The following is a 19,572-nucleotide window of genomic DNA, read 5'->3' as shown; positions in this document are numbered from 1 at the left end:
ACTTGAAGTCCCGCGGAAAGAATGCGGGAGAAGTAGAAGGGATACACGTATTCCCACGCACACATTGATCTCTAGCTCGCTATTGGTCGCGGCAGTTACACACACATGTGGACTGACTGACGAGGAAGGCAACGAGATAGAAAGAGATAATGAGAAACACGTGCGGACAGAACCCCATTGGCGTAGTGTAACTGATATTACTATTATACAAATTATATGTAATACAAGACAACAATATGCTAGGAAAGTATACGTTATGTAATTACCAGTGAAAGTATAATACTATTATTTAATATTTAAATCCTTTTAATAAAAAAATATTTTTTTTTAACAATACAATAATAAAAATATCTCAATGAAAAATTTAGAAATAAATAAAGAGGTGATAACAACTCTATATGTGTGTATACATATATAACAAGCATAATTTATACAAATATAAATATAAAATTTGTATAAATATAAAATTTCTACATACTTAAATATATGCAATATTATATATATAATATTGTATGATATGACACATATAAAAAATGTGAACAGATCTAAAATAATGTATTATTTATTACGCTGAAGCATTCAAGTCTCGTTGAAACGTGTAAAATTTTGTGCGGTGTGACAGTGAATTTTCCTCGCTACGGAAGACGAACAGACTATGTGGTCCAGGTATGTTTACTTGTTAAAATAATTTTTCATTTGAAAGGAAACTGTATATACAAATTGTAAAAAAAATATAGTGTGTATTTTGTTACCTCATTCATTATTTGAACTTATGCTGGATTCCGATTCAGCATCAGATTCTTCATCTAGTGTCACCAAACCCATTGCTTCGACGACATCTTTTAAAAGTCCATCTTTCTCCCAATATTCATTTTTTAATTTTTCTACGTGCTTGCAACAATTATTCCAAAAAGTAGCAGTAATTCCGTTGAGCGCTTCTGCGGTATATGTCTCCAATTGATCCTTTGTTAATATCGAAACATTTCTTTCTCTTAAATTTCTCTTCATTTCGGCCCATACTAATTCGATGGGATTCAGATCACAATTATATGGCGGCAAGCGCAAAGTATTGTGTCCGTGTAATTTTAAAATTTGATCAATTTTAAAAGTTTTCTGTTGTTTATTATTTTTAATAAAATCAAATAATTGAAATTTCCTCATTTCAGAAGAAAATGTGGTATTGTTTTCTGTTAGCCACTTGATCATGGCAGCTTTTGTCGACGATTTCGTCGGTGGCTTATTTGTTTGCAACGAATGGTATGGAGCGTTATCCATAACGATGACTGAATTTTGGGGGACATTCGGTAATAATTTTTCGACAATCCACTTCTCAAATTTCTCTGCATCCATCTGTCCGTGGTAATCTCCAGTTGTTAAACTCGATTTATAAATTAATTGAGCTCCATTAATAAAACCACTTTTTCCTCCGGCATGAACAATTACCAAACGATGTGAGGAACTATTACTTTTTAAAATGCCAAGAATGTCATTACTTTGCCAGCATTTGCCGAAGCACAAGGTATTATCCACCCACGTCTCGTCTATATATACTATGTTCCTATTTTGTGATCTATAATATTGAATTGCATGTAAATACTTGCCTCGCCAAGCAACAATGTCCGGTCTTTCGATTAAAACTTTTCGGACGCTGTGGCTTCTCTTCCATTTAAAACCCATACGTTTCAATAACCTGTATAAGGTGTCTAATTGCCACGGGAACACAATCCTCTCTTGAATGGCCGCCAATAATTTTTTGCCCGTTGGTACAGTTTTGTGCACTGTATAAAAATCGAAGATAATACTCTTGATTATTTTCTCATCTTCAACGGTGCAAGTAAATTTTTTCTCCTCTGCTTTCGGACATCTTTTCCCGGGTGACGATAATTGCCCCTCCTGGCTGCATGATGCATCTTCCTTCCGAATGCGTGACACAGTTTTTGTTGACACACCACAGTATGCAGCAACACGGGCGTTTGCTTGCTCTAGAGGGTGAATCAATTGATTCGAAAATTTTTCTTCGTCACACCGTTTCAATACATGCCGAACTATATTTCGAGCCTCACTATGGATGGTTTGTCCTTGTTTGCGTTCCATAATGTTTTTTTTATTTAATTAAATCAATTAAAAAAACGATAAAATTAAAATAAATGTAAATGTAATACAAAAAATGTAAATAAAAGGAATATAAAAAATTATAATAGAAAACTAAAACTATGATAAAAACCACACAAAAATGAAAACTATGTCGAAAAAAGTAACACTAAAACTAAAACTATGATTAAACACTTATACAAAAATTACACTAAAAATAAAACAAAAATACGAGATATTACAGGTAAAACAGTAGAAAACTATACTCTAGTAATGATAAAAAATTGAATAATAAATTAAATAATAAAAATCACTATGAATCGCTATACAGAAAAAACGCTTGATCTCGACTTGCAGAGGATTTAGAGGAATATGCAGAGCTCGGAAGATGGTCCCTCATATATAGATCGAAATTGTTTATATAAACGGCAAATAATGACGCCATGGTCGCCATAGAATTTCTTAGAAACGATAAGAAACTGGGACTTATTGTAACAAGTGTGTATTATTGTTTATGTTTAAACATAGGAACGTTGACACGAGAAGAAAATGTTATCGTTGATGTCGACGATGGAAGTGTTTTGGCTCAGATGAAATGCGTATTGATCATCAAAATATTTAGGTTTAGGTCAAAATGCATTCGAGGATCTGCTCCTCGAACGTGCGTAGTAAAAGGGGTCCTCCGTCAGTGACCTCTTCTGTTTATGTGTAGATAGGAATTGGGAAGATTCGACTGCGATAGCAGAAAGACACTGCATCGAACTTGTGTCAAGAGTAATCGGTACATGGTTTTTTACATTTGTGACTTAATGCTTTTTTGAGGAAAATGACTAGAGTTAAATCGGATTTTGTCCGACAAAATATTTGATTCCATTAAGTAAAACTAATTACAGGTAACCCTCCTATAACACGGTAGATAGGTTCCTAGAAAATGCCGTGTTATGTGAAACCGTGTTATATGAGACCCAGAGCCGGTACAAGAAGGGGAGTTACGTTCCGAAAATTTATTAAAATAAATATTTTTTTTTAATTCTACATAGGCAACTTCATTTTTATGAAAAATATAAATGTATGTATAACACAAAACAAAAAATATTATTTTAATTTAACGTGACCTTAATTTAATAAATTATAATTTCTTTATATTTTTTCATGTAAAGCCACCATAGTTCATTATTCCTTCGCGTCCATTATTTTAAGGTAATTTAGTTTTTAAATATGTTAAGCAAAAATCATGTTATCCAATGCTGTAGAAGTATAGTGTTGTACAAAGGTTTTCGCAATTTTCTTATCGTGTTAAAGCGAAACTATGTTATAAGTTGCCGTGTTATAGGAGAGTTCTCGCAATTTATGAATCGTGTTATAGTGAAACCGTGTTATAGGATGCCGTGTTGTAGGAGGGCTACCTGTATATCTCAAAATCATTTTGATTACTCCACTTATAAAAAATTGCTAATATTACATATTGTTCCTTCCTATATGAAATAACACTTATGAGATAAAACAGACATTTTATACATTAAACATGAACGAAACCTTAGTAGTTTATGGTCTCTAAGCTTTAAATTTGTATATACATATACTGCAATAGGGACGCGAATAAAATCTGTTCCTACGACTATGTCACACGACGTGGCCGAAGGTTGGATCATGCGGCTCAGAGAGCATTAAAGGTGGGGATGGGCGGTCCGACTCCCCTTGCCCCTGTGCCGCCCCGCGAGACTTCACGTGAGCGGACTACTGTACAGGACTGACACGCGAAAATATGTCTTCCCAAATAACTAATGTGGACAGTCCTGCCCTGACCTACTCACTTACGTTTAGCACATACACACAAGAAAGTAAGCTACCTACCTATTTAACTCTATAGTTAAGAAATAGCAAAACTCAATTTCACAAACAAACACTCCACGATTCTGGCATATAATGTCCGGGCGCGACCTAGAGAGGTCTCTCCTGGGTTCCCCCGACATCCGGACACAACTGACACTATTCACACTTTAGGTGTACGTACCAGTATCTGAAATCGGCTGACAAAGGCTAGAGACCATTGCGTATTTTTATCATGTAAGAAAACATTTATATGGAACGTTTTACTCTATGGAATACAGGTTTTAATAAAATATATTATATGCATGTGTAATTATATAAAATTGAAAGCTATGAAGATTGCAAATCTATTAAGCATTTTCGGTATATTAAATTACAAATAAATGGTATATTGTTAGAAACTAAGGGTTCTAACCGGGGTCCGGACGAGGGAAATAGCAGGGAAACTTAATTGACATGTTTTATTATTAATTTTTTCGCTTGTTGCACAGTGACAAGCCGTTTATTTTCAAAAAAAGTAAAAATAGAAATTTTGGAAAAACATAAAAATAAAAAAAATAGAAAAATATAAAAAAAAATATATTTTTTTTTATGGCCAGGGGGGTGGCCTCACCGGCGTCGTTCTGGGTATGCTGGACCTTGGTTTCTACAACAAAAGTTCGACCAAATTAAATACGTGCGTACACGTATCGTAAACACACGCTCATCAGCTGTTCGCCTCGCTCTCCTAACGAATATCGGAGCGCTTGGAGGGGGAGATCAGCTGCCGTTTAGCGTTGATCAGTGGACTGTAATTTTTATGGCTCGCTGATAGTTATTTATTTAAACTACCAGCGAGACTTTTGCTCTGAACAGAAGAGAATTCACTCGTATCTGTCGGGGGCGGTTTTGCCACGGACGGGTCACCAAATGGAGGTCGTAAGGCTCCAAGTGGGTGGATCCCGTGAGCTCGCTCTCCGTGCGGCTTGACGTAGGAACGTTGTGCAAGGAGATTTTCTGCGCACTATAGAATTACTGCAGGGTGACCGTTTCTTCCAGGGACCGTGACAGTAAGTGTTCTTTGCAGGAAATCTCGAGCGGGTCCAACCGCACTATAAAGCCTACCCGGCGAACGTGTTCCACGGGGACCGTATGTGGTAGGCGGCGTGGCGGAAGGGAGGCGCTTTGAACTCGAACTCCTCCGTAGGGTGTACGGTCGACTCGTACACCGACGGGTTTTTGGAGAGGTGGTCGCAGTGGCCTTTGCACGAAGAGCACACCACGAGGCGGTACCGATTCAATGGTAGGACCTTTGGGAGGCTCCGAAGCCGTATAGCTTTAAAGAGATTCTTGGTGTGTGCACCGTGAGTCCCTTACGTCGCGGACGCGGCAACGACTACAACGTACAATCGTTTCCTAGCGAAGGCGGTCGCGTCACGCGCAGCGTGTATTACGACGTCCCTTTTCTCGCAGGTAGATTGTTCTATGAAATCTTAAATCGCAGCAACGATGAGAATTCTTTATAAAGTCCAAATTTTCAATATTCTGTGGAGCACGTATTTAAGGAGCGAGATCGTCTGGGATCCGCTCCCGTTCGCAGTCGGCTCGTGAATAAAATGCGAATATCGTCGCGGATCGACAGACGAAGACTCGGTCGCGCATTGTCGTCGCGACGTATCGCTGCCGAACCCAACTGTCGATCTCTTTTCAATATATATTACGGTTCTCTCTCTCGACGCTGACGTCACGATACCGTTTAAACCGGTGCGAAGCGAATCTTCGCGTGAGGTCTGCGTACCAAAACACGTAAACGGCCGCGGTTTTAAATTGTCTGTACGTTCAACGAACTTGACGAACGCTTAACCTTCCGAAGTGTCACATACACAAACGGATAAGGGAATCGCGGCCGAGAATTTAATTTTTCGGACGGACGCGATTTTAAATAGTTTTTAATATATTTAAACACACGTCCAGTTGTTATATCTGCGCGTGGTACATTTCAGCAGGCTATAACTTCGTTAGTTTTCCGAATTCCAATTTAATATTTGGTAGATATATTTTCGAGACTACATACTAAAAGAAAATGTAAAAAAAATTCAACATTTTTAATCCCACATAGTAGAAAGGCCCCTTAAGAATCTTTTGCGTTTTCTTGATTTAGACAAACAGAACTGCTGGACTCATGGAAGCAATTAGAACACTTCTTCGATATACGATTGAATACGAGGCTCTGTACTGCTACTACTTTTTACTGTTTCTCGTTGTAAAAATTTGTGAATATTACTGAAGGAGTAATAAATATATATGCGATACGTCGATGCAAGTAAAATACCAAGGAGAACATTAAAAAAAATGCATTTTACAGCAGAAAACCTCTTAAAGATCTCACCTGGATCTGGTTTTCAAAAGAGCCTATACATTTCATTATTAAACTCGTACATTTCTTACTATTTTGTATTAAAAAAATTTATGTATTCTGAGAATACGAATAACAAAGTGAGCGAAATATTCGTATTAAAAAGTCTCATGGTTTTTTCGTATAAAATTCGAAAAGAATGTCTATTTTGTTGTCTACTTTATTAAAGGATCCCCCTAAGTACATATATCTGCTACTAACCGCGCCGATAATCGAGTGTAATATTGCATGGTTTTGTGGCACTTGAAAACTGCTTTGACTGCAAGACAGTATACGGGATAAATTTTCCAACTCTGTAACCGCTAGAAAGTTTTTCGACTGCAAGTTCGAGTGTCTTTTTGAATTTAGCTATTTTTGTTTTTATTCGTCATTTTTTTCAAGTGTTCTAAAAGTATTTCAGAAAGGGTCTATATATTTATACATATTTCAGGTTAAAATATTTGTAAAATACCTTTAGAATATTTATAAATAAATATAAACCATTGTTATATAGTTAGAATTTGAAAAAAAAAATAACGAATAAAAAAAAATTCTAAGTCCCAAAGAGAGACTCAAACCTACGATAAAAAAGCTTCCAGCGGTTCCACAGTCGGACACTCTAACGCTACACCAACAACGCTGTTGAAAACATCGTTGATTTTTTAGGATATGTTACGCTCAACGGTTGCTTTATTTTATTTCTTTCAATTTTTATGTAATTCTGCTTAGTGTAGAAACATTAAACAGTGTACAAAACACTCGTATATTGAAGAATACATAAAAATTCAACGTGTAAGTTACTCTAATACGCAGAAAATGAGGAAAAAATCGGTTTTTATTTTTTTTCACTGCGGCGCACCAAAATGAAAAATCTGAAAAAAATTGAGAATAATAGTAATAGCAATACGTGTTTACTGTAAAAGTATAAAAGTAGTTCCGGGCCTCCTTGAATACGTAATTGGCATTTTTCGTCATTTTTTGCGGTTTTTTATTTTTTACTACCTGGTTTTTCAATCAAAAAATCTGAAAATCTCCCAAAATATGTATCCCAGTACCCGAAGTGTCTCTGAATTTTTTTACACTTTTTTACGCAATAGGTTAAGAGAAATTGTTCAAAAACATGATTTTCGTTTTCAACCCATTACTACCTCCACGGTCGAGATTTCAAGTTAAAAATTTGCACACATGGTTTTTTTTGGATAAGCTATCGAATAACCCATCGTTCGTTCAATTCGGTTTGGGGGCACATTTGACCCCCTTATTCGGTTATACCCTTTCCTTAAATTTTTTAAAATAACGTGTATGTGTCGGAATAACTAAAAAACTATGACGTATACTAATCATTATTGACGGGCTAATTATATTCTAAGTCTAATCGGATCTCCAAATCGGGATATACAACGTAAATGTAAAATTACATTGAAATTCATTAAGTTGTTTAGACTCGATCGTATTAATAATATAGATACATAAACGCACATTCATAAGCATAGTAAGACAAAATTTCTTATTTTTTAATAGTTAAAATGTGGTCAGGGGGCCATCAAACGTGTATTTCTGTAAAAAAAATTTTCAAAATATGTTTTCATTCTACTACTTTGCTTCTACATACATGTATGCCTACATAGGTAGGAAAGATAAATGCCTGGGCGGGAATAGAGTGGACCTTAGTTATATTTAATGAAAAATTTTTTTCGAAACAACCTCAGGAATTGTGAAAATTTTTTATTTTTGTAACCCGCTTTTTTCCATTAAATCTCCATGTATCGCTGTCATACATTTTAATACTCCTCTGAATTCGTTTTTTTACACTTTTATAACAATATAAAAACAGAATTTTGAATTTTTTGTTTCTTATAAATTACGATTGTAAAATTTCAAAAATTAATTGCGAGAAAAAATATACTTTCTCACATTATATTTTCTTCGTTAAATAGGACAAGTTTTACCTCTATCATTTTTTCATATGTTTGTAAATAACGAAGATATTTAGTATTTCTATTTCAATCATTATAAGATATAGAATCAATGCAATGGAATATACCGTACAAATGAATAGCCGTGAAACTAAAAAAGGAATATGCAGTGAAATGAAATATGAAAATATAATGGATCATATAATACATTCATAATATGAAAATGTAATACAACAATCAATGAATACTTTCACCAGCTTTACATGGGGCAGGAAAAGTCAAGATTACCAATACTTATCACTTCTAGAGGTGTCATATGGTTGCTGTCGATTCCCATCATTCCACGTAATAGTGGGAATGATCAAGCCTTTGCGGTATATGACTCATTATAAGAATGGTGCAACAAAGTTCAAGCACTTTGCTGTGAAACTACATACTCCAACAGACACTGGACGTTTCCAAGGAGCTTGCGTTCTACTTGAACAAAAATTAAACAGGGATATTTTATATTTACCCTGTAGGCGTCGTATATATGAGATTATTCTACGGAATGTATTTAACGAAAAACTATCAAAATTTTTGGCTCCCAGTGCTCCGCTATACAACAAGTTTCAAGAAGCATAACCAAAAATTGATAAATTGAGATTTCTACCCGGAATTGAAAATGAATATGTCCACCAAACAATTAAAACTACAGTAGTTCAAGAAATGATCCAATTTTCAACAAATATTCTAGAAAATGGGCAACAGCCACGAGAGAATTATCAAGAAATTCTTGATCTTGTTATTATTTTCAAACATGGAACTCCACTAAAAAATATAAGTTTTCGAGCTCCAGGAGATTTTCATGACGCTTGATGGATGGTGAAATCTTTTTATTGCTTGAAAATGTATTCATTCAAGGAACAATTTAATTTAAGTGATAAAGAAGAAAGTGGAATTAGAGATATTTGTTTCTTTCTCGCCAAAGTGTATTTAAAGACATGGATTAAAAGTTCAGCGACGATGGTAGCTTCGCGCCAAGATTTGGAATTCATTGCAGAACCTCGTTCGTTTCATGAGATTGGTAAAGAAGTAAGCAACGTAGAAATAAAGAAATGTTTCAACTACTTGTGGTACTTAACATCGGAAACATTAGTATTATCTTTTTCCAATAACAAAGTGGAAAAGGACAGTAAGTTATGAGTGCTGGAGGCAATGGATCAACGAGGCCATAGATTACTCTAGCAAGAGACTAAAAATTGGTACTGAAGATATACAGAATTATATTAACAAAGGACTGGACCATTTTGTTTTCTACGAGGCAACATGATTTTTTGAAAGAATTTCCATGTCAACTAGATTTTTAAGAAAAGATCCTGACGAAGATCTGGTGGGAAGATGATGACAATTATAATGAGACTGCTAAACGTGAAATTAAACTTATAAAAGAATACAATTAATTATTATCCAAAAATGAGGAAGAAAAACAATTTTACATAATAAATAATTTCAAAACACCGGAAACAATTTCCTAATGTGATAAAACATACTTTAATGAAAGATATTTTAACACAATAAGAATAATTTCATTTTTTACTCTCCTAGATATTCCTTTGATGCTTTAGAATTGCTTTTTTTATGTTATATTTTCTACTATAAATAGACTGGTTAAATAGAAATATGTAAATTCTATACATATCGTCGTTATTTGTGAATATGTAACAAAATTGTTCGAACAAAAATTTGAAGAATCAAATGTAACCCTCAAAGAAAAAATTTTCAATTTTGATGTGCCACACTTTTTCATCTAATGGCATAATCCTAGGGGATGTTCCAACAAAAATCCCAATGTTTAAACATATGTGGCTGAACCACAGACGAGGTATACGAGTAGACCTGCAAAATTCGGAGGTGATTTTAGTGCCCTCTTCGAATTAGTATTGATGGGTAGACAGCTGTAGTATATGCGTAAATGCATGTGGATTGACTATGGGAGGGATTGAAAAAAGCAATCCAGTACAGTAATGCCTCCATAAATGACCAAGCTCGGGACCAGCTTCGGTCATTTATGTGGGCATGGTTAGTTCTCTGAATTCAGCAGAGATAGGGAAGGAGGATAAGTGCGAGTAAGATACAATAGCTTGCACCCGGAACCATATATACAATGTATCGATAATGACCGGCGTCAGGTTGTATTCGACATGCTCGATGTTCGATGCCGCTTGACTTCTAAGAATTGATGGGAATACCTCTGGTCATTTATGTAAGCAAACATCAGTTCATTTATGTGGGCACTACTGTATTATCAGACGGCAGGCTGGTGCCTAAAGGAAACTACCCCTCCACTTAAACGCAATAATGCATAGACACCTTGTATATGAGTTCCGGTGTTTCGTATAGCTTTGGGGATTCGAGAAGGAAGACGAATGTGAGTCTTTCCCCTTCTTGCTCTCAACACAGTTGAAATTCGATTTCGTATCACCGGCATGCGAATTCGAATCTTAACTGTCCAGGCATTTTTACTTTCCAACCTATGCAGGGTGTTCGGTCACCTCTGGGAAAAATTTTAATGGGGGATTCTAGAGGCCAGAATGAGACGAAAATCAAGAATACCAATTTGTTGACGGAGGCTTTGTTAAAAAGTTAGCGTTTGAAGTTCTGCCCATACTGAATTTTTTTCTCAAAAATGCGCAAGATTTCGGAGGTGTATCTATTTACCCCCCAACCGAAAATAATTTTTCCAAAATGATTTCAAATTTTTTTTCCATCGAAAAATTTTACACCTTCTCGAATTTTTTTCTAGAAAGTGGGTAGGATTTCGGGGGTATGTCTATTCACCAAAAATGATTGTAATTGACCTTCGCAACCAAAAATAATTTTTCCTGAATGATTTGAAATTTTTGAATTTAATTGTTGATAACTTTTTAACGATGTCTCCTTCAACAAATTGGTATTCTTGGTTTTCGTCTCATTTTGGCCTATAGAATCCCTCATTAAAATTTTTCCCAGAAGTGGCCGAACACCTTGTATAGCTATAGAGTGCCATAATAAAAAGAAATTTCAAAATTTTGTTTGCACAAATACACATTTTAAGATCTCCTGATCATATGTTAACTATTTAAAAGAGGACTTTTTTTTACTATACTTATGGACGTGCATTCATATATTTATACTATTAGTACGATTGAGATTAAATAACCGTATGAATTTAAATGTAATTTCACATTTAAGTTTTATGTTCTCATTTCAAGGTTTCATATACGTTATTTGTAAAAAATATAACTAAAATATAAAGTAATAAAATTGTAGTTATAAAGAACGATTAAGTAATAACCAACAAATTAAAATTTAATTATTTATTTATTTATAAACGAGTTTAAAGGTCATAATGTACAAAAAGGAAGAGTGCATACAGACGAGTAATGTAGAGAATATAACTGTAACAAGAAATATACAAATTACCGTATATTATACACAAAATCTAAACGAGTTTAATGATGTAGAACGTAAATTTTCTTCTTCGGCAAATGATTTGTCCGACTGACTCACTCGTATATGGAGGCCTGAAAAATAGAATCCATGAGAAATTATCATTATAATTATAAGTGCCTTTCTTTCATCTTACTTCCATTACTACTATGTATGTATACAATAATATTAATATTACTGTATCTGTAATAATGTTAAGGGGATTGGTCACGTGAAGGCGTGAAGAAAGGACTTTACAATCTCGGAGTACACCCAACGTTTCTGAAAATAGAAGCCATGCAATAGGCTATACAAATTATAATGTGATTCTACTATTATGCATGACATCCCACAAATTTCCCTGTAAAACACAAAACCTTGAATGTATTCAAAGTATGTACAAATATATATATATACATTAAATAGTCTACTTTGCTATGGAATACATTTATCTAAAAAAAGCACCTTTACAAATTTTGCAAATTACGTAGTCTGAAAATAGGAGAATTTCTATTAATAGAGAATCTCAGTTCCTGACCTAACCACACTGTATCTTTATGAATCTTCGTAATCACTGTAAAATAAACTAAATCTTTTCGATGTGTAGCACATTCAGTTTCTATAAACCATTTTAAATATTTTTGATGTACTGCATCAGATATAATCCGAAATAGTTTATCCAAAATGAATGTGTCGCTGCGTAATGCTGGATAAAAGTGATCAAATACAGCATTAATAATTTTAAAAATATTTGAAAATTCGAGTGATGGTATTAATAAATGACCAAACTCGACATTTTCACTTACAATAAACGCGCGAAAGGATATTAGTAGTTGATCGTTTCGTTGAAATTCTCTGCTGTTGTCTGTTAAATCATTATAATACATGTTACATCGCGATTTTTCCGTGCTTTTTTTGGCAATATATCGTGCAAAGTATTCTATTGCACAAGATTCTAAAAAGCACACTGATGTCGACAATGATTCCAATTCGTTATAAATTTCTAACTGCATGTCATCATTCTCAACATCATTGTCATCTATTTGTACATTATTAAATGAAACATCATTGTTTGATGATGCTAAAGCATATCGTACTATAGCAACATCTTCTTCTGAAAGCGTTGCGTCTTCATTAGGCAGACAATTACTATTTAGAGAACTACTGGACAAATTTAACATTATATTCTTCCTGATAGCAAGACGCACCGCTTTCACACATGGATTTCGGTTCTAAGTGCCACCGTGCACTCGAAGAATCGAAAAGAAATTTTCTATAACATCCATATTCAATCGAGAGGTCATCAAAAACATGGCACCCTCTCTCTGTAAATTGTGCCAAAGTTGCCCAGTAGCATTTACTGACTGTCACAATCCTAAGAAACAAGGCGGAGTTTTAAGTTCATTACCCGCGATAACATACCAATTGGATATGTTATTTGATTGTGTTTGCAAATTGCTTTCGATATCACGAAATAAATCAGAAATAGCGCACTTGTTTGGATTAGGATCGCAAGCACATCTGCTGTTCAAATTATCAAATAAATCATTCAGATTTTTAAGGAAGCATCCTGTATTCTGCACGGTATTCGATTTTATACATTTTGTAGCGCAAGCAGTAAACAAAGCAGAAGAAACTCTTTTACAAAATACTTGCAAAGCGAACTTACATTTCATTTTATCAAAAGAATTTGGCCTAACATGTTGATCGCTTAATTTGTAAGCCGCTCTTGTGCCTTTATCGCGTTCTACATTCCATAAAGATAGAACATCGCACCAGGATACTCCATGACCATCAATTAAAAAATCGTACTTTAATAAATTATTCCTGATGCTCTTAAATAAGTGTAAATAATCAAATAAGAAATAAATTTTACGGCCATTTCGAATAAAAAAAGGATTCTCTACATTTACTCTTTCTTCTGCTGTGCTTTGGTTGCTTGCTGTTTGATCAGAAACAACAGCTCTGACTATTAAACCTACATTATATAAAGCGTCTAAAATAGCATCTAATAATACTGATAACTGTCTCGATTTGATGCCATTCTTTGAAACAAAGAATGGAAGCGGTTGTTTCGAATTCCTGAATAAACCTCTTATCATAAAAACGAGTACCTGCGTCCCTACTGCCGCGCTTCTACCCAAGAAACCTAAATCTTTGAAACTCTCAATGATTGGTTTACTTGGATGGAAACTAAAACACTTTTTAATTGCCATTTCATCAAATAGTAAAACACAATTCCGATCAAAAGCATCCATGTTGGCTGCTTTAATCGCTAAACCTTAAATAAATTTGGACAAATTCCAGGCCAAATGTCGATTTTACCGAACCAACGAATGATTGTGACCGGACTTGGAAGGTGAAACTTGAGAACGTCGCGCATTTTATTGTACAGCGAGGGCGAAGTATAATGCAGTGTTAAACATGAACGATGTACTTTTTTACTATATGCTTCCCTTCTTGAGGGGAATAATTGCATTAAGATAAATGTTAAAATAAAACCTCGAACTCTACGCGCAATAGCTTTCTTCAGACATGCATCACTGATATTGCCTGAAGAAATTTTTTCCGTTAATCTATCTACTACTTTACACTTTGCCCGTAATTGCGAGTAAAGAATCTTAGATTTATTCTTCTCTTGCATTAACTCATTCTCAAGTTTCTGTATTTCATCGCGTTCTTCTATTTTAGAAATGGCATTTTCTTTTTGAGGCAAAACGACCGGCTCGTTACCAATATTGCTATAAATAAGGAACAGCATCCTTTTTTAATCTTCCAGAATTATGGAAATTATTGATAGAAAAATAATGACTACATATAAATTTTTTTTTTAATTCAGTGTTTGACATTTACACCCGGTCGTCCAAGCCGCAATTTACTAACGACGTTATACATCGTTCATTGTTATTCATTGGAAAAGAAAAGAAACGAATATTGTGAACATTGTCACGATTATTATTTTTACAATTATAATAAGAACACTTCTTATAATGTGGTCTCGCGTCTTTATGATGTTCCATTATATTAAATAAATTAGAGTCTTATTTATGTATTTCAATAAAGAATTTGTGACTGCTAGTAAATTAAAAGTTAATAAAAAGTATAAACGTGATTAAAAAATATTGTTTATGTCACTCCTCTTTATTTAAATACTAAAATTTATAATACTTACAAGGGCTATATACTTATAATACTTATAAAGAAGACCGAGTCGAAAATTATACATATAAGAATTTATTCGTCTTTCCTCGACGATGACTTGGACGAGACTGCCTACCGGTTGTCCGAACATTCGGTCGTTGTCGGCGAATCGGCATCTCTAAAAAGAACTGTGTCGCGTACGCGCGGTGTGACATAAAGCTCTTTCCGCGGCTCGCGGTCGCCTTTGACCTACTGCCACGTGTACATGGCAGCAGGTCGGCCAACGTCTTACATACTAAAATACTATAATTTTATTATAGTAATATAAAATTTATTAATACAAACTCAATATAAATCCAGCGTTACCCCTCGATGAAAAAACACTGGCACTAAATACTGATTGAAACTTGATTGATTATTGATAACAATCACTAACTTTATACTTTGAACCGTTCAGTACGAGTCTCTGAACGAATCTGTCTTTTTTTGGGAGAAATTTTCAGTTGCAGGTGGATAAAATTAAATCGATTTGACGATTGACGATCACGATTGAAATGAATAACGCTGGAAAGAGACGAGCGGTACAATGCCGTTGCAGTATCACACCGCTTGCCTATTTCTAGCCTAATCTTGTTAATCCTGTTAATCGCACATGGCGATTGACACCTACCTCAATCTTTAATCGCTCATGACGATTAACGTGTCATAATTACTTAAATTGGCTCGTTAAGAAGGTCATGCTCGTTTCCATTTGCGAACATCTTTTAAGATTATCGGTCATGGCAGGTGTTATGGGGAGGAGGTTTGAAAATACCTCGCCTAACGGTGGTCCGGATCTCGAGGGAAGGAACAGACGGAAAATAAGCAGTACAATTATAATTTTATTTTCGTTTATCCAAATGCACGAGTAAGCCCTTTTATTTCTATCTTTTAGTTTTTTTTTGTATAGTTTCTACAGGCTTCGGATAATAGCCGGCCGACGTCTGCTCCTGCCAGACGATGTATGGTGCGGACCGCGTTGCTACCCTGAAACAGAAAGAGACACGACTAGGCGTTAAATACCTATCGACGTGAGTCACGTCGCCTGTCTTTCTCTTTTCGGTACGCTCCTGGTCTGTGCTTGTCACACCTAGGAGCGGGAATCTCCGCCGCCGCGATACGCAGCTAAGCTAGCGGACTGTATGTGTGTGTGAGCGTTCCCTTTAAACCGGGAATCGCTCGCTTTCTTCCAATTATGGAATTTCGTCTCGGTTTTCTGTTCGACTGCAACACTTGATTGTTGTAGGAGAGGGTGGTTAGAGGGAGGTTGTAAGGCTCCAACCGTCACCCGGTCCTCGGCCCCTTACCGTCTTCGATGCGTGTGTACGGAACACGATGCGGTGCAGTCTTTCAATGGCGTATAGGACGTCTTACTATTGAGACTGGCACCACGACGCCTTGTGAGTCGCGTTCTACGCGCAGTGACCGTACAAGACTGGCGATCAGAGAACAACGCTCTGGCATTCGCCGGAAGCTGGGCTTAGAATAACTCGTCCCACGTTCCGACTAGAAGGCGGCAAGTCCACCCAAGGTATTTACGCCAATAAGGCCCCTTTAGGTGGTTGTAAGGCCGTTCGATTGAATCAAGGGAGGATCAAGTCTTAACCTCGATACCTCTCGCACGACCGCTGTTTGCAGCAATACGCGGAAAATTCGGGAACTCGATGATACCAAAGAGTTTCCCGCAGTCCTTTAACCGGGTCGTACTCACGACCGAATCGATTAACTGGTTTGATTCGACAACCGGAATTACACGCAGTTTACTGGGGGCAGTTTGCTTACGCAAGCTAATCCCGTAAAGCTACGGCTATACGTCGGTTGCCCGCTTTGTGAAAGTTCGAATAACTCGAGCTTTCAACGTTGCGTGGGAATCAACCGCTAGAACCCGAGAATTTTCTTTATACTTTTCTTAATTTTTTCGAATGCTCGAATAACTCGAAACAATTCGGAATATTTTAAATTAGGTAAAGCGTGATCGGTTATCGATCCGCGCTTGGCAGGCTCTCGGTTGCAAGTGACGGACGTGCACGAGCTGCCGAAAAGTACGCGTGAGAGAGGGGGAATCCTCCGACGCGCGGCGCTGTCGCCGTGGCTCTCGTCCGTCTTTATCTAATATGTAATTGTCGCACCTTCTCTATAGTCGAGCGTTTAACCGAAAAGTTCGAAATCGAACGTTACTGTACTGCTCGCGTGACTTACAGAAAAACTCAAGGAGCGAGAGTTTTTCTGCTGCCTTCTGTTTCGAGTCGCGGACGCGTTGACCTAGAATGTTCTGGTCGGTCGCGTATATTGAAAACAAAGCGGATTAACGGCTAATTACGGGTTTAAATAAATCGAATTAACTCGATCTTTAAACATACCGCCCCCCTTGCACGGTCCGTGCAATTTACATGGGGAGCCCTATTCGCGGTCACTTCGCGATCGAAACACATAAAGAAGGTTGCAATGTTGAGAAAAAAAATTTTGTACTTGAAAAATTCAAGGTACTTACTCAGCGGCGAGATCGGCCCCGTCTGTCCTCCAGCACTTGGAGGGTGGCGAGGACAGTTTCCGCAATAGCGGTCCTGTCCGGGGCGTAGCAGTGCCCTTGACGCCTGTGGCGCGGGCGCTGGATGACCGCGTTCACGGGTCCCCGTGTGCGGTCCCTGTTTGTCTCCCTGGCCGGCCCGCGGTGTCGTCGTCTTCTTGCGAGGTTCCTCCTGGGCGGTGCGGGGGTGGCGGCTGGCTGCAGGGGCCCTCCGGCTGGTGGTCGTTGCGCAGCGGCAGGCGCCTCGTTTGGGGCCGCCTGTGCCGGTTGCGTCCTCGGGGTGGTGGTAGCGGGTCGGAACACCAGCTCGATGAGCCGACCACCCCTTGCCCACTTTAATTTAAATTGGCCGCCTGGGGCCTTGCATCGTAACCTGCGCGTTGTCCAAGGTATGTGGGCGGGGATCTGGAGAATATCCTGCCCCAGATTTAGCACGAAGGCCGGCGGCTGGGTGGCTGCCGGCCCAGGCAGGACCTCGGTGACCGCGGGGGTGGATGTTTCTTCCGTCCCTTGTTCGCTTTCTGCAGGTCTGGCGGTTCCCGGCTGCGGCTGCTCGACCAGTTGCAACAACCGGTCGAACTGCCGGTTGTCTTGGGTCCGAGGGGACCCCACTATCGTCACGAGGCTTTCTTCACTTCCGCTTGAAGACATGTCTGTGCTCTTATTTCTCGTGTCGCGAGAACTGGGCGAATTTGTCCGCGGGCCCCGCTTTTACGCGTAGACCCTCGCGGATCGCTCCCTTCCAGGAAATTAGTCGGATAGTAGGGTATCACTTCCCCTCTCATCCTTCTGTCTCCAACGACGTAGGATATGTGGGAATCAACACCGTTTTGATTTCAAACGGCTGTATTCCCTGTCCTTTTCTCTGTACAACAGGATTCGGGACTTTGTTTATCCTATGCTGCTCCTTCGTCGGCCGTTGTCGAAGTTGACTCATCGACGGGCAGTCTACATAGTCGCGTAATTGGACGCGTGTATGTAGATGTGGCTGTGCGTACTTTTACCACACGCACACGTCTGTCTCGGCCTGGTAATACTTCCTCAATTCGTCCCATTTCCCACTGATTTGGGGGGAGAAGAGGATTTTGTACTAGAACCAAATCGTTTGGTTTTAACTGCACTTGGGTGGTGCGCCACTTATAGCGGCTCTGGAGATGCGTGAGGTTATCTCGCGTCCAATGTTTCCAGAGCTGCTCATGGAATTTTTGAATGGCCCTCCATCGCGTAAGCCGCGAGAGGGTTTCCGTTTCCACGGATTCGACCGGGAGTGCATTCATCGGTCCCCCAATCAGGAAGTGGCGCGGTGTAAGAGGTGCATAATCCTCGGGACAGTCGCTGAAAGCGGCGATCGGTCGCGAATTCAAGCTCGCCTCGATCTTACAGAGTAATGTCTGCATTTCTTCGCTTGTGGGCGTAAATTCTCCGAGGATGCGTTTCAGGTGATGCTTCACCGATTTCACACCGGCTTCTTGCATACCACCAAAGTGGGGTGCACTGGGTGGATTAAACTTCCACATAATGCCCTTTTGACCGCACTTCGTTCTCATTTCTGGTGTATGATACACCGCATTGAAGTGTGCCTTCAATTCGCGATCCGCCCCTACGAAGTTTGTTCCGTTGTCACTGAACATACAGGATGGAACTCCTCGGCGAGCGATGAATCGGTCGAAGGCGGCCAGGAACGCACTCGTCGTATAATCGTGGACGAGTTCGATGTGCACGGCTCTCGTGGCGAAGCAGACGAACACTGCTATATGCGCTTTATGAGCCGTTTTTCCACGACCGGCGGAGTCGCGGACCCGAAACGGTCCAGCGTAGTCGACTCCGCAGTTTGAAAATGTCGTGCCGCGCGACTGCGCTCCGGTATTAAATCCTGCATGATTTGCGTGGATGTGTTCGCTTGCCATCTCACGCATCGTATGCATTGGTGGATAACCGTGCGCGCTGAGTTTCGGCACCCGATGATCCAGAATTTCTGTCTCACCGTGTACATGGTTAATTGCAAACCCCCGTGCAACGTGTCCACGTGGCATTGCCAAATTATCATGTTAGAAACATGATGTTTCGGCAGTATTATCGGGTGTTTGGTTTCCCATGCCAGCGTCGCGTTCTCCAATCTTCCACCCACTCTCAAGACATGCTTGTCATCGAGGAAAGGGTTGAGGCTTTTCAAGGGAGACGTTGCAGGGATTCCCTTGTGCTCT

At 38.3% G+C, this 19,572-nt stretch overlaps 1 protein-coding gene across 1 annotated transcript; it reads right to left on the bottom strand.

The window, feature by feature from the left end:
• Nucleotides 1-753: 753 nt before the first annotated feature.
• LOC143348744 (uncharacterized) lies at nt 754-1,275 on the bottom strand. Its single transcript, XM_076779340.1, has one exon. The coding sequence runs from the start codon at nt 1,273-1,275 to the stop codon at nt 754-756; it is 522 nt and encodes a 173-aa protein (XP_076635455.1).
• Between the last annotated feature and the right edge of the window lie 18,297 nt (nt 1,276-19,572).

The sequence above is a fragment of the Colletes latitarsis genome, chromosome 12 (assembly GCF_051014445.1).
Source record: "Colletes latitarsis isolate SP2378_abdomen chromosome 12, iyColLati1, whole genome shotgun sequence".
NCBI classification, from domain to species: domain Eukaryota; kingdom Metazoa; phylum Arthropoda; class Insecta; order Hymenoptera; family Colletidae; genus Colletes; species Colletes latitarsis.
Note: the sequence above shows the minus strand (reverse complement) of the source record. Positions and strands in the feature narration are given on the sequence as shown.